At 45.6% G+C, this 23,253-nt stretch overlaps 1 protein-coding gene across 10 annotated transcripts in view; it reads right to left on the reverse strand.

Moving 5' to 3' along the window:
* The window catches only part of BIRC6 (baculoviral IAP repeat containing 6), a 312,461-nt gene that overhangs the window by 112,969 nt on the left and 176,239 nt on the right, over nucleotides 1-23,253 (reverse strand). For all 10 annotated transcript variants that reach the window (XR_005778475.1, XM_040429565.1, XM_040429564.1 and 7 more), the window contains 11 exons: nucleotides 23,030-23,205; nucleotides 22,807-22,903; nucleotides 19,955-20,149; nucleotides 19,340-19,540; nucleotides 18,967-19,246; nucleotides 17,575-17,831; nucleotides 17,381-17,489; nucleotides 16,965-17,186; nucleotides 15,534-16,314; nucleotides 12,671-12,814; nucleotides 4,589-4,718 (listed from right to left, as the gene is read on the reverse strand). Coding sequence is in view for 9 of the 10 variants with exons in the window: in XM_040429565.1 (XP_040285499.1) it covers nucleotides 4,589-4,718; nucleotides 12,671-12,814; nucleotides 15,534-16,314; nucleotides 16,965-17,186; nucleotides 17,381-17,489; nucleotides 17,575-17,831; nucleotides 18,967-19,246; nucleotides 19,340-19,540; nucleotides 19,955-20,149; nucleotides 22,807-22,903; nucleotides 23,030-23,205 (2,592 nt within the window). In the remaining variant the exon portion in view is untranslated. The remainder of the gene's footprint in view (nucleotides 1-4,588; nucleotides 4,719-12,670; nucleotides 12,815-15,533; nucleotides 16,315-16,964; nucleotides 17,187-17,380; nucleotides 17,490-17,574; nucleotides 17,832-18,966; nucleotides 19,247-19,339; nucleotides 19,541-19,954; nucleotides 20,150-22,806; nucleotides 22,904-23,029; nucleotides 23,206-23,253) is intronic.

Raw genomic sequence — 23,253 nt, forward strand, 5'->3', positions numbered from 1 at the left:
ATACGGTGTTGGACCCCCTATTGCCTTCAGAACTCCCTTAATTCTACGTGGCATTGATTCCACAAGGTGCTGATAGCATTCTTTAGAAATGTTGGCCCATATTGATAGGATAGCATCTTGCAGTTGATGGAGATTTGAGGGATGCACATCCAGGGCACGAAGCTCCCGTTCCACCACATCCCAAAGATGCTCTATTGGGTTGAGATCTGGTGACTGTGGGGGCCATTTTAGTACAGTGAACTCATTGTCATGTTTAAGAAACCAATTTGAAATTATTCGAGTATTGTGACATGGTGCATTATCCTGCTGGAAGTAGCCATCAGAGGATGGATACATGTTCTCATTCTGTTTACGCCAAATTCGGACTCTACCATTTGAATGTCTCAACAGAAATCGAGACTCATCAGACCAGGCAACATTTTTCCAGTCTTCAACAGTCCAATTTTGGTGAGCTTGTGCAAATTGTAGCCTCTTTTTCCTATTTGTAGTGGAGATGAGTGGTACCCGGTGGGGTCTACTGCTGTTGTAGCCCATCCGCCTCAAGGTTGTGCGTGTTGTGGCTTCACAAATGCTTTGCTGCATACCTCGGTTGTAACGAGTGGTTATTTCAGTCAACGTTGCTCTTCTATCAGCTTGAATCAGTCGGCCCATTCTCCTCTGACCTCTAGCATCCACAAGGCATTTTTGCCCACAGGACTAACGCATGCTGGATATTTTTCCCTTTTCACACCATTCTTTGTAAACCCTAGAAATGGTTGTGCGTGAAAATCCCAGTAACTGAGCAGATTGTGAAATACTCAGACCGGCCCGTCTGGCACCAACAACCATGCCACGCTCAAAATTGCTTAAATCACCTTTCTTTCCCATTCTGACATTCAGTTTGGAGTTCAGGAGATTGTCTTGACCAGGACCACCCCCCTAAATGCATTGAAGCAACTGCCATGTGATTGGTTGACTAGATAATTGCATTAATGAGAAATAGAACAGGTGTTCCTAATAATTCTTTAGGTGAGTGTATATGCTCAATGAGACGAGATGAACAATTACTTGAAGAAATAGACATAAAATGTTCCCTAAATCAATCATAAATGCATCTAATTGTTTGTAATGTGTGTACTGGGTGCATATATTTGCGCACACAGGAGCTATGACGTTGAAGACTTTAGGAAGCGCATTTAGTGTGAAACGTCTGTTGCCGCCTGCCTGTGCACTGCGCTCTCGGAAGCCTGGTTTTATGTGAGCTTCAATAAAAAGGTATTTATTGTGGATGTTCATTACTGGACTATACAAGCTGAGCACCGTTGTAGATATCACTGGCCCAAACACGCCTCTCTGATGCGACTACCGACCCGTAGAGCACTGCTCACTGTTGATGCTACTGTTTGACATTTGGAACTTAAAGGAAACGTGTTATCGACAAATTTATTTTATTTTATTCCGTTTCCTGACCATGATTATGGGGGCGACCATCTTGCATGAGCTGTTCTTGACAGCAATTAGCAAGAAAATTGCTCGACAACAGCCACAATGGCTGTAGACACAATGGTCAGGAGTTCTATGGGAGAGTTTTCTGTACGGAGGCCCATTGCACAGGAAAAGAATAGATAATTTGACAATCCCATATTGTGAATGGTGGATCTTATGTTGTTATCTATACACAGAAGTGATACCGTTACAGGCAGGATTAGAATGACAGATAAGCAGATAACTGCAAGAAGTGGCTCCTATTATTAGGCTTAGTGGCCAGTGCGAAAACTGCAGGATTTTATGTTTTTTTGTTAAAATATAGATATTGACATGGAAAATGAAAATAATCAAAAATCCTTTTTGCAAGCCTAATCTGTTATATTACATTTTCTTTTTTTATAGTCCCTCTCTGACGTATTTGGATGGTCTGATCATTCATACCAACGATCCAACGGACGAATGATCAGCTGCACGCCAGTCGATACTTCTTTTATGCAGATGCCCTGTGGCCATAGGCACCAGTAGTGAAATGCAGGCACTGTGCTGACAGGGATCGCCCCAGCCACCTAAGGAAAACTAGCTGAGTTGCCCAGAGCAACCAATCAGATTCCATTCTTCATTTTTCAGAGCTCCTTTGGAAAATGAAAGGTGAGATTTGATTGGTTGCTATGGACAACTAAGCCAGTTTTTCCTTAAACCAGTTTGATAACTCTCCCTCAATACATTTTTGGGTAGGTAAATTTACAATAAATGTCTTTCTATACCCGTCTATATCTATGTGCCTCTCTCTCCAGGTATATATGCACACATATACATACACTTTATAAAACACATGGTTCTCCTCCTGACTGATGTACAGAATTAGCTCTATCCAAAGAACAGATCATAAAACTGAATGAGGATAAAATCTAAAGCAATAAACCCATTCATAACTGTAGGAAGCCCCGAGCAGCAGATACGTCCACGGCACTTAAGAAGAGCCTTTACTGCATTGTTAAAGCTCAATAGGATTTTAATGGCAGATACGTATTTAATATGGGGTAAAGGGTGGGTCACATGGTTCAGCCTTACAAAATGTGCTGGATGTCTGACACGGAGGGGCAGAGACCAAGCTTCACTTCCACATGATTAACTTTTATGAACGGTAATTGCTCCCGGGAAGTTACTTTACCACTGGCCTCGACATTTAGTTAGAAAATTCATGCCGCCTTAATAGGATTTGGTCAGTTCCGGACTTGGTACGGCAACCGAAAACAAAGGGAAAGTGCCGCTGACGTCATTATCCGAAAGAGCAAGGCAGAAATCATATGGCACTTGGAAATATGCAGAGTACAATTAGGAGAGCACAGGGGTAGTCGCACCAGGCGGACGTGCTTCAGAAATTTCTGGGACTGATAATGGGTTCCATACATCTAAATGGGGTTGTTAATGCACACGGTACATCGATTTCTGGAACAAATCTGCCGCGTATGACTATACCTTTCCAGTCTTCACAATGACCACACACTGGATTGTGGCAGAGGGGTTCTCCCATTAGAAAAACCCTTGTGCACAAGCCAAATCGGGACATATGAATGGTATATAGAGGAGGATCGCCCCCCCTTACCACTCCCCTTCTATGAGCAAGGTCGGAGTGGCTCCCACCTTTGCAAGTTCTACACACACAGTATGACCAATTTGTAAGTAGTCATATTGATATTTTGAGCATGTATTAAATATCTGTAGATCTGTTCAGTACTGATGTATTTAAACTGGTGGCACCCACTACACAAGTTAGTCCTAACAACCCCCGACATGGGCTGCTAGATGGCCGCTAGCACATCGGCAATATCCAGTGCTTTTATTGTGTAAAAAAACAAAACGATTTTATAGATATGTAAATGAACCTTAGATTAGTCCTGTCTCCTCCATGCTTGAGAGATGAGTCCAGCGTTCTCGGACTCTGAGTCCAGCCACGCCACTGTGAAGGAGCCCAGCACCGCCCCCCATCCTCCCAATCTCCTCCTTGCTCCCTGACATTACAAAGCTAGGGCTCCGTAATCTCGCGATGCGCAAGCTAGCGCATGCGCAGTTAATTCCCTGAGCCTGATGCCAGCACAGGGAAGGAACACTATGCAGACACTGCACATGCGCTAGCTTGCGTATCGCGAGATTATGGAGCCCTAGCTTTGTAATGTCAGGGAGCAAGGAGGAGATTCGGAGTATGCGGGCGGTGCTGGGCTCCTTCACAGTTGGCATGGCTGGGCTCCGGAAACGTTAGTAACAGCTCCTTGGGCTTCTTTCTTGCCTCATTTACATATCTATAAAATCGTTTTTTTGACACAATAAAAGCACAGAGAGCTATGGGGACTGGGTATTGCGGATGTGCTACCGGCCATCTAGCAGCCCATGTCCTCAGCTCTATACACAAATTCCAGGTTCCCTTTAAAGACATGTGGCCGTGATGGGATCCTATTCCAATGTCGGAGCTAATTCTACAACTCCAACACACGGCCACGATAAGGCTGTGTGAATAAGGCTTTATGGAAATGTGTGTGTAAAGAAAAAACTTTATATGTAAATTAAAACATTTTTAAAAAAAAACAACAGCATTTGTGCAGTATGTGCAACTCAGGGCTCATGCAGATCAGATATGGACCAAATCACCTGTGTGCTGTCCGCATCCATAGGTCTGTTCCCAGAGGTCAGACCCCACCAATCATAAAGAGATGCCATATTCTACTGATATGCCATCACTTGATACGATCCCCTTTAAGGATAAGGGAAATGAGTATGTCCTTGATTTTATCATCTTGGTACACACTACCAAAAATGTTTTTTTCAGCTGGTTAAAACCAAATCGCGACGCATATCCATTTTCTGTAATCTGTTTTTATTTTCTGATGGCAGATTTTTTTTCTTTTTCTTTTTGAAACATGATTATGGGGGCTGCCATCTTGTCTGAGCATTTGTTTTAACAGCATTTAGAGAATTGCTTTACAGCAGCCACATGGACCATAAACACAATGGACATGCTGAGACGTCTTCATGTTGTAGTCACTGTTTGCCCATCACTAAACCGAAAACAATAGAAGAAGCTAAAAACACACAAAAAAACAAAGTCAATAATCTTCTCTCTTACCAGAGACCCGGTCAAGCAACTCTGCCAGCGTGGTAGAAATAGGCAGGTGAAGGGTGCGGAACTTGTGTCCTGCTCCGTACATGGGATGTTGGATGATGTGACTTGTAGCATTGATTCTTCCCTTGTACAACTGGAAGGAAAAGATGAGGTCCATTACTTACTACAACTAATAGACCGGCGCAGATTTTTATGGAAATAAACTGAAAACCTGCATATAAATTCAAGGTCTAAATACTTCATTTGTACGTGAATGCTACCTGAATTACTGAAAAGCGATTATTGTATACTTCCTTTGTACTGAATAAATCAGTCTTAACATGTGAAGATATAGATAGTATCTACTGCAATTCACTCACCGGCAAAGTTTTTAGGTTTAATTCTTAAGTGTATACTGCCATCTGCTGGACAGTATAGTACTAGACAGTGGGTGCGAGTTACACAAGGAGCACTTACATAAATGTCATTGTAAACTGTATGAGCACAATGCTTTAGTTAAAATCGATTGGTTCATTTCACATCTTAAACTACATCAATCTGTACGTTATGGGTTATGTTAACCTTTTAACAACCCATCATTTTTGCTTTATTAGCCTAATGCACCTAAAATGTGAGATGAAGCAACTTTCAAGTAGGTGATAACATTTCCAGCCGTTTTGCTTCTACAGCTCCTACACAGACTCCATGTGTCACCATGGTAACAGACAACAAACAGGCCCTGTGCAGTCTGATCTTGCAGTTATACTCCCATTTATTTGTCCTTTGCATCTTGCTAACCTACTACACCTACATTTACATAAAGTAGGGGACAAAAAGGAAGGAAAGCTGACTGCAGGCTAAGACTACATAGGGTTTGTTTGCCGTCTGTTACCATGGGAGCTTTAGACACCAAGGGGCTCATTTATTATCCAGAAATTCATCTATATTAGGCATATTTCTGGTGCAGACAGCGGCTCAAATGTTATTTGCGCCACAATCTGCGACTTTACCCTGCACACACCAGGTCTAAAAAAGTGGGTGGGGCTTGGTTGAGGAAGTGGGCGGGCCAGCAAGCCCATCTTCATCATTTTCTACACCTAATTTAGGCGTAGAAAAACGAGATTTTTGTATAACTTACCAGTAAAATCTCTTTCTCGCTCTTCATTGGGGGACACAGAGACCATGGGTATAGCTATGTCCTCTAGGAGGCGTTGACACTAGATAAAGCTGCTAGCTCCTCCCCTGGCAGCTATACACCCTCCAGCCTGGAGAGAGAGCTTCAGTTTGTGTACAAGCAGTAGGAGAAGCAAGTAAACCAACGAAAAAACGTGGAACAGCAACAATGCCGAGAACCAAACCAGGTTCCAACCAGCAACAGCCACAACTGTGGCCGAACAACAATACTGGGTGGGTGCTGTACCCCCCAATGAAGAGCGAGAAAGAGATTTTACTGGTAAGTTATACAAAAAACTCGTTTTCTCACCCATATTCATTGAGGACACAGAGACCGTGGGACGTCCGAGAGCAGTCCACAGGGAGGGAAAACCACAGACACATGGAGCAAGCGCCCCTGCAGGAAACTAAGAACTGCCGCCTGCAAGACCATGAGGCTCAAGGCAGCGCCCGCCGATGCATAAGTATGCACCTTTCAAATTTTTGTGAATGTACGTAAGGAGGTCAGTAGCCGCCTTGCACAACTGCGCGGCCGAACCTTGAATCCTCCGAGCCCAAGAGCGCCCACCGCTCTGGTGGAGTGAGCCGTGACACCAAAGGGCGGAACCCTGCCCCGGGTGCAGTATGCTTTAGCAATTGCAGACATGCAATTGCCACCCTGGAAGCCGCCAATGCCTTGCGAGGACCCTCCGGGATGACAAAAAAGAGGAGCCCGTACGCCGGAAGGAACTGGAGGCTGGCAAATAAATCGTCAGAGCCCTGACAATGTCCAAATGGTGTAACTCCCGTCCCCTAGTTAAGGGGAGGGACACGGTGATGGAAGGACAATTTCTTCATTGAAATGGAAATCAGAGACCACCATCGGGAGAAGGAATGAACGGGCCGGAGGACCACTTATCCCTGTGAAGAACCAGGAAGGTTCTCTGCAAGAGAGCGGCCCAACCCGGACACCCGTCTGATGGATGTGATAGCCACAAGAAAAAACTACATTCCAGGACCGGAGTCGGAGAGACATATTCCGCAAGGGTTCAAGGGGGGAATTCCGGAAACGGTAATTGGTCCACCGAAGACCCTCGAGTCAAAGAGGCTTGTGGGGAGACTGAGAAGCCGGGTGATAAACTACTAAGAAAAAAACGCCTGAATGAGGCGTGTCCAACCGCAAGCCAAGGAATCAATACATTGGATAGGTAGAAGTAGAGACGATATGAGAATCACCGGCGGTGAGGAGTTCCGTCAGCGACCATGTATTGACGGTGTAGCAACGCTGCTCGACGGAAATTTCGACCAGACCAAGAGGAGAAAAAAAGAAAAGAAAAAAAAACTCCTGCCTCGAGGAGGAAGAATAGAAGGGGTGTTCTGTTCCAGGAACGAAACTCCAGCAACGGTGGCGAGTCGTGACAGCACCCCCGCTCCGCCTGGCGTGGTGAGTCTCGTAGTCTAGCCACGGAATGTGCAGTGAAAAGGCACGACTACCATCAGACTGATGTGGCAGTCAGTAGTCAAGTCTTGAGAGGTAGTTAGAGAATATAGAAAACGTCACAGCCCAACAGTCGGTCCGGAACGAGACTGGAAGAAAAAAAAAACAGAACCAATACCCTGCATCAACGTAGATGAGGGGATGTAGTAACGTAGGAGCTACCAAGGTTTGCGGAGTAACCGTGAACCCTGAGCCAGAGAAGGAAAAAACGGAAGGAAAAGGGGGCATGGCGAAACCCATTCCCCATCTGAGACTGGCACTACACTGAAGTAGCCACCGGATGAGAGTGGCGGCGCTATACTCCGCCTAAGGAGGAGGCCATGCAGCGTACGCCACCGAATTCGGTGTTAGAAGAATCTGTCACCTGACAAAGGAGCCGTGCAGGAGGAGCCAGAGTGTGTAATGGCTACTCCAGGACCCCCGTACCGTTGGAGCCGCAGCGTGCCCCGCCAGCACAAACTGAGGGGGCAGACTAGAGGAATATGATAGAAGCCATGGTACCATACTGCCTCAGGGAAGGAGAGCTAACCTTAAACACTCCACCTGGGAAGGGCGTCGAACAGGAACAACCGCCAAGCCAGCGTCCGGGTGGAACCCCTACCTGAAGGGATGCCCCACTGCAGCGTCTGCGAACGCTAGTAGCAGCGGAGAACATGCTGCAAAGCCAAACCAGAGTGCCAGCACAACCACTTCCCACATCAGGAATGGTGCATAACATATTGGAACAGTGGAGGACCATGGATATAGGGGACGCTAGGACACGAGTGACGCTGGGCAACCCCCTGATGAGAGAGGTTGTCATATTCCTGCCCCAAACCGGCACCGAAGAAAAAGGACACAACGTGGAAACAGCCACAGTATCCACTGGCGGCACCGAAATACCATTAGAAGAAGAGTACAGGGCACCAGCGTGTAACGATACTCGCTACGCCCCACTTGTAGAAGAAGCTAAGGCATCTATAGCTGTGGCGTAGTTGAAGTGTAACATCTAAGATGTGTACTCATTCCCCACGGTAGTGGATCACTTGTGGAAGGGGCAATGTTGCAATTATCCCACCAAAGAAAGGGGGTAATGCTTGCGGCAAGCACTGCACTCAGTGGTAGTGCAAGTACGCCACCATGAAGGGTGGCAATGCAGTAACGCATCTAGCAGGAACCGAATCCAGGTAGAGAGAGTACGCCTCTTTCGGAAAGGGCAAGGCATATGGAGAGTCCCGTATGAATACCCCACATACGTAAGGGGGTAAGACATACAGTAAACACTGAACCAGGGATAATGCCATAGCGCCACCTATGCAAGAGGCTAATGCATACAGTAAGTACTGACCCCAGTGGGAATGCAGTTCCGCCACCTACCAAAAGGGGGAACGCCTACTGCCGGCACTGAAAAAGTTCTAGCGCGGTTAGACCCCAATGGAGGGAGGTAATATCCAAGGGAGTACTGCATCCAGTAGTAGTGTAAATACTCCGCCTAAGGAAGGGGGTAATGCATACGACAAGTACTGCTGTCTACCTCGGACGCCATCTTGGAAGATCGCACCGGAATCACGGCAGAGACCGAACCACTGCACCGAATCGGGGTGGTGGCGAATTATCAACCAAACAGCCCCGAAGGATGGATTGGGAATCCAGAGGTCCTGTACTGGAGTGCGCTGAAGAAATATCAACCACACGACCCAGAGGGTGGATTGGGAATACTTCAGCTGTCCTCCCTGGATCTGCGCAGGTGGAGGAATATCAACCAACGACCCAGGAGGGGGATTGGGAACTATGAGATGTCCTCCTTTGTCCGCTATAGGACACGGCCCCAGCCTGGTACCACACAGACAGGGTGGTCTTGCAGTGATGAGGCTGAGGGGGGCCCGTATGAATGCACATATTTCTTCTTTTTTTTTTCTTAAAAAACTTGGATGCCCAACATCAAGTGGGCAGAGAGGCAGGAAGGGGTTAACTATATAATTTTGAGGGACCTGTGCTGAGATAGAATCCTCAGAATAATCTGGTTCTGGCCCTCAGTGGCTGGCCAGAAAGGGTTAAGGTGTCCTGGAGAGGGCGGGGCCCAGCGGCTTCTGGGGGAAGGAGAGAGGGGGTTGGGGTGGCGGGAAGGATTCACGCCAGAGCGCACCCCCCACTTCTGTCAGGGAAGTAATGAACCCCCTAAGAGCCCTGACAACAGCAGATCACAGATAGGGGAGAGCCTCCTTCGCTCCCTTCCCTGTGTGTCCGCCGATGCATGTTCCCGGTCTGCAGCGGTGGAGGTCGGGTCTATGCATTAGCGCATGGCGGACCGATGCCGTCGGTCGGCCGGGGCGCAGAGGGACCTGAGTGAGGGCGCAAGAGCTCTCCTGCCGCTGAAAATATAATTTGTCACCGATTCCTCATGGTAGCCCTGCATCGGCCGGCCACATGAACAGAGCAGCAGGCGAATGCGCCTGCCCCGGCAACGGACGGGGGTTTGTACCCCGCGGCCAGGCGGACACCAGTGCGGGCCGGGAAAATAATATTGCGGCCGTAGCACCGATGCGGTGCCGGCCGAACGTATGCAGTTAACCCCCTCCGGAGCGGCGCGACAAGCTTCCGCTCCGGAAGGGGGTGGCAATGAGGTAGGTGCCTCAATAGTAGACGGCGCCGGCCCTTATCAATCCAACGACTCCGGAGGGTGGAGGGGAGCAGGAGCCTTCTGCGCTCCCCTCTCTGCATGTGCGCTCCGGATGGCGTATTAACCCCCCATGTGCCAATGTCCCTTCTTGGACAACAAGAGGAGTGAAGGGAATGACAAGAGGGGTGCTGATGGTTTGAGGGGAGCTGGTGAGGCCTCAGGCAGACAGGGTGGTCCTGGAAATGGCTTCAGGGCATAAGTATGCACCTGGTTGTTGAATACTATTACCACCAAGAATAAGGGAGGGCCAGGAGGGTTAACATACTCACCTAGTCCCGTGTACTCACCTCTCTTCTCCTTTCTGCCGCCATCTTCACCCCTTCAGCTACTGGCACCGTAGTGGCAGGACGCTGGAAAAGGGGGGCTTGGATGGGTGACCCCTTGGCTGGCGGGATGCAGGGGAGCAAGGCTGCCCTGGTCCACCTTGTCTTCTGTGGGGGAGGCAGCAGTGTGGGTGACCGGCACTGGCGCAACTCGACCCCGGGAGAACAGGGAGGCGAGGCGTCCATCTGAAAAAGAAGGAAAAAAATAAACTAAAATAAAAAATCAAGGAGCCAGGGAGGTCTTGCCTCCTATTGACACTAGAAAAAACTGAAGCTCTCTCTCCAGGCTGGAGGGGGTATAGCTGCCAGGGAAGGAGCTAACAGCTTTTACTAGTGTCAACGCCTCCTAGAGGACATAGCTATACCCATGGTCTCTGTGTCCCCCAATGAATATGGCCGAGAAATGGTCTAAATGTAAGCCAGCAGGGAGGCTGGCTTACATTTAGAATGGCGCTGGATGCGCCTTAGTTAAGCAGAGGCCAGGGCCTCTTCACAACTTCGGCGGATAAACCGCCAGATAGGGGTTATTAAGACCAGCGTCTAAAACCTAAACTATACTTGGTTGTAAAGGGGCTGAATGCGATTCTGGACAGAGGACCCCCTAGTAATGGCCACAGGCAGCCGAGATCTGTGGAGTGTTGGAAAGCAGGATATCCGTAAGCCGTATTGAGGAAAGGAGAACTAGCTTTATAAAATATATTGGGAATATAATTCAAGACATTTATGCAAGGAGTTTGAATAGGAAAGCAAATGTGAAAGGTAGGAACACCTTTGGACCAGAATCACACATGCAGTTTTTGTTGCAGTTTTATGAGCCAAAGCCAGAAATCTATCCGATAGGAATGGGACATACAGAAGGCTACTTCTTACAGGATTTGGCAAAAAAAAAAAAAAAAAAAAAAAACCAGCTACAAAAACTGTATGTATGACTCCCGCCCTATTGATTTTAAATAACATAAGATAAAAGCAACTAATCTTAAAGGTATCATTCAGAAATTTAGTTTTGATGGCCTATCCTTAAGCTAGGCCATCAATGTCTGATTGCCAGGGACCTGACACGCCGCCAATCAGCTGATTCGGGGTAGCTCCAGTGCCAGAACTACACAGATCCGTCCATTGTGCAGTGGATGGACTGGTTACTACAGTGCTACTCCCACTGAAGTAATTGGGAGCAGCGTGGCAGTAACCAGCTCCGGCCACTACACAATGGACGGATCTGTGTAGTTTTGGTGTCAGAGCTACCCTGAAAGAGCTGATCAGAGGGCATGAAGGGTGTCGGACCCACCATGATTAGATATTGATGGCCTAACCTGAGGATAGGAAATCAATGATAAAATCTTAGACAACCCCTTTAGGGCAAGACCGAATACACAACATTGTCTAGACAGACCCATTAAGGCTACTTTCACACTTGCGTTCAGAGCGGATCCGTCTTGTGTCTGCACAGACGGATCCGCTCCTATAATGCAAACGTTGGTATCCGTTCAGAACGGATCCGTCTGCATTATAGTTCAGAAAAAATTCTAAGTGTGAAAGTTAGTCAGACGGATCCGTCCAGACTTTACATTGAAAGTCAATGGGGGACGGATCCGTTTGAAATTGCACCATATTGTGTCAACTTCAAACGGATCCGTCCCCATTGACTTACATTGTACGTCTGGACAGATCCGTTTGGCTCCGCACGGCCAGGCGGACAACCTAACGCTGCAAGCTGCGTTCGGATGTCCGCCTGCTGAGCGGAACGGAGGCCAAGCGGAGCCAGACTGAGGCATTCTGAGCGGATCCGCATCCACTCAGAATGCATTGGGGCTGGACGGATCCGTTCGGGGCCGCTTGTGAGAGCCTTCAAACGGAGCTCACAAGCGGAACCCTGAACGCTAGTGTGAAAGTAGCCTAAAATATCACCTTGGATGGTTCTATGGGAAAAAATAATAATTGAGCTGGCAGACAAGTAAGGCTACTTTCACACTGGTGTTTTGGCTTTCCGTTTGAGATCCGTTCAGGGCTCTCACAAGCGGTCCAAAACGGATCAGTTTTGCCCTTAATGCATTCTGAATGCATAAGGATCCGCTCAGAATGCATCAGTTTGGCTCTGTTCCGCCTTCATTCCGCTTTGGAGGCGGACACCAAAATGAAACGTCTGACGAAACTGAGCCAAACGGATCCGTCCTGGCATACAATGTAAGTCAATGGGGACGGATCCGTTTTCACAGACACTATAGAAAACGGATCCGTCCCCCATTCACTTTAAATAGTGTTCAAGACAGATCCGTTTTGACTATCTTAAAGATAATACAAATGGATCCGTTCTGAACAGATGCATGCGGTATTATCTGAACGGATGCGTCTGTGCAGATCCATGACGGATCTGCACCAAACGCGAGTGTGAAAGTAGCCTTAGGGGAAACACGTATAAGAATATCAGTGACCTCCCAGGTACCTACAGTGAAGACACTACTGCCAGGACTACCTACCGGGCAGGGAGACTGAAGGAACATGGTAACTTTTTCATCTTCCAACATCAATTGCAGGAAGAGTCTTCTAATGAAGCCAGAGATGTTTCCGGACGCTGGGAGATTCCCACGCTGTGGAGAAGATTGGAAAAGCTCGCAGAGAACCTGAAGACACAAGCAGAGAGAAATGACTGGAGTCAGTGCTGGACAGCTTTTCACAGTAAGAAAACTTAAAGGGAACCTGTCACCGGGATTTTGTGTATAGAGCTGAGGACATGGGTTCCTAGATGGCCGCTAGCACATCCGCAATACCCAGTCCCCATAGCTCTGTGTGCTTTTATTGTGTAAAAATAACGATTTGATACACATGCAAATTAACATACAAGAGTCATATCTTACTTGTGTGACCAGAGAAGAGTCATATTTTCAAGCTCTGACTCATCTCAGGTTAATTTGCATATGTATCAAATCGGTTTTTATACACAATAAAAGCACACAGAGCTATGGGGACTGGGTATTGTGGATGTGCTAGCGGCACACTCCTATATGGCAGCCCCTAGGAGAAACTTTCTAGAGCTGTGTCTAAAGGGGCTACTATACTAAGAAGAAAACAAGGGCCATCAAATGCTCGCCAAGAACAAGTGTACAGCATTGAGATAAGGCCTCTACCAAACTCTGCAGGCGCGGTAGCCTATGCTTCTCGGACTAGTAAGCACGAAAAAAATTCTACGCAATGCAAGTTAGGAGGTACTGTACAGTGACAAATCACTGCAAAAAAATGCACCAAAATGATAACTGACAATACTAGCTAATCCCTCAGGCCGATGTTAAAAGCTGAGAACTTTGCCAATATCTTCCAGTCAGGAACATAACACTCGACTGCCCGTGGTGTGTGAACGGGGTCTGAATCAGTGCTAGAAACCAGCTCACAGCCAGACTCTCACAGGCCTCCATAGTGGTATCACCAATGCACTGTGAGGTAGAATAAAGCTGTGAGCCGCACCCACGACAGACCATGTGACACAGAAGCTGCCAGGTGCAAGAGAACGTTGGTGGTAGCTTCTGTGTCACATGGTCTGTCGTGGGTGCGGCTCACAGCTTTATCCTACCTCACAGTGCATTGGTGATACCACTATGGAGGCCTGTGAGAGTCTGGCTGTGAGCTGGTTTCTGGCACTGATTCAGACCCTGTTCACACACCACGGGCAGTCGAGTGATATGTTCCTGACTGGAAGATATTGGCAAAGTTCTCAGCTTTTAACATCGGCCTGAGGGATCTGCTAGTATTGTCAGTTGCTTATCATTTTGGTGCATTTTCTGCAGTGATTTGTGTGCATATATATTTTTTCATCTGCACAATGTATCATTTTGTGTAAGATGTTCTTGTGGTGCATGCGGTCCGCCCCGACATCCTCCATTGTACGCATTTTTTGCTGGGGATTGCCGTTGTCTGCGGACCGCATGCAGAGGAATTGCTCCCCCGGTTATAGACACGCTACAGTGTCTGGGTTTGGAGCATTTCCACCCGTTTAGGCCACTTTTTTCAGTGAGTTTAGGTACTGTACAGTTACACACAACTATAATATGGGCACATATTTAAATGCTTTGTCTGGATCATGGGTGAAACACTCCAGATTTGACAGCATAAGGCCCCATTCACACGACCGTATTTTTGGTCCATATTTCAATCTGCATTTTTTGCGGATTGGATGCGAACCCATTCATTTCACTGGGGCCGCAAAAAATGCCCGCATCCATATCTCAATTTCGCAGCCCTGCAAAAAAGATAGAACATGTCATATTCTTGTCCATTTTGCGGTCAAGAATAGGAATTTTTACAATGGGGTCTGCGAAAAGTGCTGGATGCACACGGACCGCATATGTATTCTGTGGATCCGCAATTTGTGGACCGTAAAATGGATACGGTTGTGAAAATGCCCCCTAAGGGTACCTGCACAAATTGCAGATTATAAATGTTTTTTCCACAAGGATTCCCGTGTGGTAAAACTGCAGCGTAATACAGTACCAGCAAAGTGTATGGGAATAGACAATTGTCACGTAAATTAGGTTTATGGATTTCACCCTTTTCTGAAGCAGGGAGGGAGAATACATTTTTTTTTACCCTAAGGCTATGTTCATATTCTGGCAGAAGAACACTATTGGAGTTAACCAAATTGGCATAGCCGGATACTGCCTCACACCGCCGCATCCCTATTGAATATGATAGGATCCAGCAACTTTCTGGCATAAATGGTTGCTTCTGCCCTGACAAATACCGCTGCTTGCATCGGTGTATGTGGCCAAAAGCCATATTTATGCCGGAAAACAGCTAAAACCTATTCTAGTGAATGGGGATCCGGTGATAGGAGGCAGTATCCGGCTATGCCAACATGGTGAAAGCCGCTTATCTGTTCCTCTGCTGTAACAGACTGCCGCAGTTTGCACTAGAGGTGTGAACATTTCCTAAATAAGATATCATACAGTTGAGCCCTTGAGTTTTGCATTAAACTGCAGTTACTTGACATTCAACATTAAAAATACAGGGATGCATTAACAGAATCTGCAGTGAACGTTTTGGCGTATGCGCCAGGACATATACGTGTGTAATGTACACATACACCTACATTTACCTGATTGGTGGATCAGGCCACTATATGTCATCATGCCATAGTTGACTGCGGCATACTTTGCTTAAACACGGGAGGTTATGGGTTGTGTTAGTCACCGTATGTGTATACAGTGGCAAACGTCATGGGCATCCGCTGACACATACCTCCAACGTACACTGCAAACACAGTATGAATGCACCCAAATAATACCCCTCACAAACACAGAACAATGTTTCCCAGAGAGACAAGAAAACCTTTGGACCACGTTATCATACCTGTGCCATTAAACGCTGGTTATTTGGATGACAAGATATGCACTGCAAGAAAAAGGCCACGGTTGCATTTTCCACAGCGGTTCTTTGCTGAGTGGTGAGACCATTTCCTGCAGCGGAGTTCAGTAAAGTGCACCTGGAATTGGTCTGCTGGGAACCATTTACATGACCCGTCGAGCTGGCACCAGAATGACAAAGTAGAAACAAAAGTGCTGTCCAAAGAGGGTTAACTTCAGAGCCTCCGAGCCAGTCCTTCATAACATGGCTATTGCCAACTTCAGTCAGAAACCTGAGAATAGGTGCCACCAAGTCTGCCGTCACCGGCATCCTACTAAAGTGCTGAGATGAGTGCTGCCGTCGGAGTCTCTCCTGTGTGGCATCCGCAGAGGCTGCAGCAAAGTCTGAATTCGATATGTGACTGAAGCAAAAATTAACTAGGCTCCTAACAAGGAGAGAGGGTAAACCAGAGTCCAGCAGTTGCTTGATGGCTTCTGGCGACTGTGACGAAGCAGCAAGCGTGGCCAGGTGAGACTCTGTAAGTGCAAGAGGTGCTTGTGCATTTTTAGAGTCGTCTGTCAGAGCAGCATTAAGGTCTTGCTTTTTGCTATCATCTGTAATGGACAGTCTGTGCTGGCTTTGTATTGGAGGAGGGGTAATTCCCATCCAACCCATGAGCAGAGAAAAGTAACTCGGGTGGATGTGACACATTGAGCAAAGCAGTCCGTCAACGGCCTTTTTTAAGACCATGTTGCAAGGTAAAGACATGGACCATTTATACAGGGACCTGAAAAGAAATGACAGTATTAGATAGCGTAAGAAATCTAAAGTCCAACTAAAGTTACCATGAAAATTCAAAGTCAGAGAAAAGTGTCTATCCCTGCACCAGACTGATCATTCAACTGTGAGAAGTCTGATGCAGGTCTGGACAGCATGTCTAAGCTTACGCCATCTTTAGGATTAGTAAATCTTGTACTTCTAGCCAACTGTATGTAATTCGTTTAGCAATCTGGTTTCACACTGGAGAAAAAGTATGCTTAATCCATATGCAAATGAGCAGTTAAGTGCACTGAGGGCAGGCCAAAACTTGCTCCACCTGCTTCCTTTGCCAGCACCTCCCTTCTCCATCATAGTCATCTCGCCTGGCCTAGTCAGGGCTCTGCTTCCATCAGTGTGGAGGTCCCTATGGAGAACTCACTCTATCACGTACAATGCAAATGAAAAAGGGTCTCCTTGGAATGTGCCCAAATACCCAATGTTTTACACAGCTTTGTTACATGTAGATGTTTCCCATACTTGAAGACACAGATATAAAAGAATGTCTGGACCGGGTGATAAAAACATACTTTGATTAGAACAGATCCCCATATATTATCAGGATAATAGCCTTGATGATGGGGACCTCTAAACCGCAGGATCAGAAAGAGAAGTACTTACTCAAATAGATCTCTGTTGAGCAAACCAGGCAGGTCATAATCCACAGGAAGCTCGTAACTATGCCACAAAATGGCCGCCACACAGTGCAAATGAGAAGGAGATGGCATCAGAAGACCAAACTCTCTTGGTGAATTGTTTGAAGGATTGAAAGTGCTACGCCCATTTCTTTTCAATGAAGCCACCCTCGCAGAATCACTCACCCACTTCAACAGAGCTTGTATTCTAGAGTCATAAAAAGCAAAAAAATATATATTTCAGAAAATGCAAACCACTACCATTCTCCATTCAAAAATTAAATACTTATTCTCTGTAAAATGTTTCTGATGATGGTGTCTCACAATGCATGTATGTGTGTGTGTGTATATACAAATTGGAAACACCCCAGAAAGCTTGACATATCCAGGAGTACTCCATACCTATCCTTGGTTCCAGGGTCCTGGGTAGTCCCTAACTGGTAGAGAATATCTATCGTGGAATCAGAGGACAAACCATTAAGCCTTCCAAATAGCAGAGGGCTATTTAAGTCTGTGAAATAAAAAAAATAAAAAAATGAATCATTTTTATTTCTTAGAACATTTATTAAAGCATTACGGATTGGGCAGGAACATACCTGCAGGGTCACTGCCAGATGCAGCACAATTGCGCAGAAGGATGTCAATGAGGCGAAGCCCTATCCTGGTAGACTGAAGTCCGATCTTAACCAGCACTGCCTCAATGTTGGGAGAATGCATGCCACAGTACGGAGACATCAGTAAGGCAGCGCATGTCTGTAACAGATTGGCTGTGGGCGCTGCTGCGCTTGCCATCATTGCTTCCAGTTCACTGATATGAGTGAGGCAATGATGTAGAAGTCTTAACCAGCCAATACTACAAGAGAAAAAAAATATCATGTTTATTAAATCTTGTTTTGGTCACTAGGCCTAATAATCAAAATAATAATAATACAAGACATCTTGCTCTGTACATACAACTTTCCAGCAGTCATCTCATAATGATTAGAGGCAGAATAACAGTGCCATGGCCTTCTCTCAGCTTTCCCTAAACCATGTGATGTCACGTTCATTGGTCACATGGCCTAGGTGCAGCTCAGTCCCATTGAAGTGAATGGGGCTGGACTGTGATACCAAGCACAGCTGCTATACAATGTACGGTGCTGTACTTGGTTTGCGGAGAGAAGGCCGTGGCGCTACTGTGCCTTCTCAAACAGCTGATCTGCGGGGGTCCCAGGTGTCGGACCCCCATGAATAAGATACTGGTAACCTATCCAGAGGACAGGTCATCAGTATAAAATTCCTGGAAAAAACATTAAATCAATAGGGTTATAATAAGTACAATTTTATGTGATTGTGAAAATCTAGGAAAATGTGCAAGATCTCTCAAAAGGGTACATGATAAAATTTGGTGCAATTAGACACTTATGTTTCTTACCCCACCTTATCACTGGGGTACTTTACGTATGTATTTTGGACTAAACAGAGCGTCTAAAACACAAGTACCTTTTTAGGCACCGTTTCTGCAAGTATTCTGATCCATTCTGCTTAATAAATCTCCCAAATTTTAAATAATTTTCTTTGTTGAACTGCAATGTTGGCAGAACATAAAATATACTAGAAAAAAAAAAAAGGGGGCGACATTGCTCCAGCTACTCCATAAGACAATATTGTATATTATTGTGTCTTTTACTGCTGTATAGCAAGGCATTTTGGTGGTCCTTTAATTCCTTGTAATCTAGTTGGTTAGTGATACCTGCCATTCCTGAAGTATAAAGTAACTGGACATGTGTGATGACCGTCAGGTGGTCTAGGAGGGGACAGGAGACAAGAAAACTTCTAGCTATGAAACAAAGAGCTCAGCTCCATTGAAGATATCCATCATCACCTCCCTTTGTATTATATGGGCGTCAGACGGGAGCCATGTTGGGCACAGGTTGATGGTTTACCATAGTTTAGTAAACTTTTATGCACCAGTCTATTTTTCCACAAAATCTCGAACTCCACGTTACCTTGTTTTAGACACCTGATCCTCAGAAGGAAGGAACGGGTTGTTAACAGTTGCTGATGAAGTGTTTCCAAAAGCTGTCAGGCCCAGCAGTTTAATTTGTGATAGTCCAAGAGTGCTGGCATCTCGAGGGCGGTGGAGGCGAAGGCAGACAGCAGACGCTACCTCTGCTTTCACAAGCTGAATTTTGATGTATGTCAGTCCACTAGTGTTGAGCGGTGTGGACAGTGGCAGCATGTTGACTCCATCAGCACTTATTTCCACAGAGACGGAAGATGGGCAAGCTAACATGACAAAATCAAGCATAAAATTGTCAAAAGATTTATTTATTTTTGCTTTAACTTTGAATATCATATCGCAATTACACAGCTACTTACTGGCAAGGGATGCAAGGTGAGGCTGAATATGGATCTCCTTCAAAAGCACAGCTGCTGGCAGGTGAATAGTGAGATCACACCAAGCTTCCTCTGGCAAAAAGATATAAGACCAGGCAGCAGACCGTGCCCTCCGGTGTGGGGGGGTGGCTTGTAAAAGAACTTCTGCAGGCTGGGCAGTTGGACTACTTGATGTGATTGTACCTGCCAGAACATACATTGAGAAATCATTGAACCAATAAGGTTAGTATTCAGAAGCATAAAGGGTATGGGAGGGGAGATTTATCAAACTGGCTTAGTTGCCCAAAACAATCAATCAGATGGATCCTTTTTTTTCCCCTAAAGAGCTCTGAAAAATGAAAGGTAGAATCTTGTTGGTTGATAACACATCCATTGGCACCCGTTTACACAGGCTGATGTCCACTGAACGTAGGAGGAACGATTGCTACCTCAGTCGTTCCTCCTTGAAATTCCAAGAAGGCTTTGGAATAGACGCGCATCTTTAAATTTAATTTACTCAGCAAATTTGCATTTTCAAAAAATGTATAAACAGGCTTTCTGTGCCTAAAATTGTACTTGAAATAAAAACACAGAAAGAAAAGCGGCACAACTACATACCAAGAGGAGCGAAGTTGTGAATTCCCTCTGCATTATCAGGCTCGGAAGCGAGCACCCTCGCTTTCAAACTGCTGTCTGAGGTTTTGCTGGGGCCAGAGTCAAGAAACTTCATGATTGTAGACACCATGCTTCTGGCAGTGTTAACAATTGCTCTTGTGCTTGTCACCATGTTATTGCAGATGAGTTGAACACCCCCTAAGAGGAGCACAAAGATATGATAGTAAGCACATTTACCTTTACTGTCCTCACACAAGATACAAAAACACAACATGGCCAGAAAAGCCGCTCTACATGAGCAAAGACTTAGGCCATTAGCCCCACCGTTCTCTGGATAGATGAGCGGTTCTGAGGGGCTGGACCGCCACTGTTCATAAAGATAAGCCTTTACATTACCAGATGAAAATGCATCACATACCAATAACGACTATTCACATTTGCGTCTATTTTATAGAGGCAAATGCCCGATTGTGTTGCATCCAAGTTCTGACATTGCAAAGGTCCAAGTTCAGGCCAAGTCTCCTTGTTTATTAATTACACAATTGGTTTAGCTCACCGGATCCTCTAAAACTGAATCCCCTTGTTTATTCTCTGTGCTCAAATTATTTTTTATGTCCACAAAAAAGGGCAACTTTTTATTTTTGTTATATTTTAAAAAAAATGTTATGCAACGGTTTGGTAGAACAGTTTCCATCCCTGTTCTGTCTATGGTTTTTTAGAAATCCACTATTGTGCTGAGCCAGTCTTATGTATATGGTAATAGAGACCCCTAGGCTCTACTAGGTCTGGTAGACTACGTGGTTGTATAAACGTTCAGATTCTCCTTTGTGATCCAATTGGCATCTGCTGCCAACACAGTTGGTGGTACAACTGCACTCCTTTTTGAACTGTTTAATTAGGCAAGCACAGTTCCTCAAACACCAAAAATACTCTGCCCCATGGAAATTCATTAAGCCTCACAACACAACAGTGGACCTAGAGACATGTACAGATGTAGCTGAGCTAAAATGGACTCTGATAACATATCACAGTGTTATATCGTGCCATCTTGTGAAAAAAGCCATTTAAATCAATTGAAAGGAGTTAAACCTTTTTTTGCAGTTTTTTACTGACCAAGTTTAGCTCGGCTGCATCTGTATGTCTCGGAGTAAGAGTACTTTCACACTTGCGGCAGAGGATTCTGGCAGGCAGTTCCGTCGCTGGAACTGCCTGCCGGATCCGTCAAAACGCATGTAAACTGATGGCATGTGTCAGACGGATCAGAATCCTGATCCGTATGACAAATGCATTGAAATGCCGGATCCCTCTTTCCGGTGTCATCTGGAAAAACGGATCCGGCATATTATTTTTACATTTTTTTGCGGTCTGAGCATGTGCAGACCGCAATGCCGGATCAGTTTTTCCGGAACACTTGGGGCCGGATCTGGCATTGATGCATTTCAATAAGAAAAAATGCCGGATCTGGCATTCCAGCAAGTGTTCCAGAATTTTGGCCGGAGATAAAACCGTAGCATGCTGCAGTATTATCTCCGTCCTGAAAAGTCAAAAAGACTGACCTAAAGACATCCTGAACAGATTGCTCTCCATTCAGAATGCATGGTGATAAAACTGATCAGTTCTTTTCCGGTATTGAACCCCTAAGACGGAACTCAATGCCGGAAAAGAATAACGCTAGTGTGAAAGTATCCTAACCATATATTAGGCTATAATTAATTTCTGTCAGGACCTGTGTATTAATACTTTTCATAATTTCATAAGGATCTCATCTTCTGCCGACACTACATGTCTCTTATTTAGTGCCTGTATTGGTTACTCCTTCGATACACGCTTGTATTCATGTTTTTGTTCCTATTTGCCAGGTGGATGGGGTTGTTGGGTGAGCATGAAGAATAAACCAGGATGGAGGAGGTCGTCCTCCCAGTCTCACTCCTTTTTCATGAGGGGAAATACATTACTGTGTACATTTCAATGGACACAAGTTTGGATACCCAATCTGATTGAACTTTGTAACTATGTCTCCATGACAGCAAGGACTTTTACCAAGCAAAGCGATAAGTGTTAGACTGTCTATTTGTCTCCTTTCTATTTCATTACTGTCTTGCACATGTGATAGAGATGTGGATATCATTCTTCATTACAGCTCACCCAAGATGGCCCCCATATCCTCCTGTAAAGGACAACGCCTTATTTACTCAAGAAACAAAGTCCACTGCATTCTGCTAGTCCCCCCACCTACAGGGATTATCAAAGATAGGGAAGTCAGATGTCTGTTCCTATGTCAAATCCAGTGTCATGGGAGGTTATTCACAAGGAATAGGTTGTCATGGAAGCTGGTGAAGAGGAGAGTCGAGACAGAGGACAGATGTGTTAGGCATGGTTAGGGAAAATATTAGATCCAAGGGGGGACTGATAGAGATGTGGATATCATTCTTCATTATAGCTCACCCAAGAGGGCCTCCATATCCTCCTGTAGAGGACAACGCCTTATTTACTCAAGTTGGGCACAAAGCACGAAGCTTCCATCTATCCAAGAGGATCCTCATCCTTTTGGTGTCATATGACGTATGCTGTACTGGTGTTAGTGAGAAGCCATTACAAGATGGTGTTAGCATACAGATGTTTGCACAATGCACAGATGCCAAGCGTTATCTATTTTCTTCTTATCTCCTTTTCCTTCTTAGCCAATGAAATAATGGCAGGAGCCTCAGAGGGGGACGCTAATGAAAATAGCTGTGTGTACTTGGGAAAATTCATTGCTCTGCATTTTTTTTTTGCAATATTTGTCAGCATGATCAAGATTTGATTGGCATAGTAAGCACTGCACAGATATGTCAAGACAAAACAGAAGTACATACCCATATCATGGAACGCTTTCAAGGCCTCACTTGTATCCAAAACTCTTAGGATGAACCAGAGCAAAGGCTCTGACAGCTGGCAAGTGGAAAGAGACCCCTGAACAAAACAGACCACACACGCTCATGAGATCACTTGCATAAGTAGACAGCAGAAACTTGTGCCCCCCCATTTTAGTGCACTTCTATAAATAACTGTATAATAATATAAAAAAGTTCAGCTTACCTGTCTGCCCATATAGCCACACGCCATGTAAGTTAAAATAGGCTGCAGCATAACTTGAACACTGGTGGCCTTCTTGCTGAGAGTGGTGAGTATGGTGAACAAGCCGTCACCAACCGATATAGCATCCAATCCTCCATGAAAGTTTTCATGTTTAGTTAAATGTAAACCACTTGCACCTAAAAGGGAACAAAGCAGTTACCTAACCAAAATCTAGTTTTGCATTT

Source organism: Bufo bufo, chromosome 4 (assembly GCF_905171765.1).
Source record: "Bufo bufo chromosome 4, aBufBuf1.1, whole genome shotgun sequence".
NCBI lineage: Eukaryota > Metazoa > Chordata > Amphibia > Anura > Bufonidae > Bufo > Bufo bufo.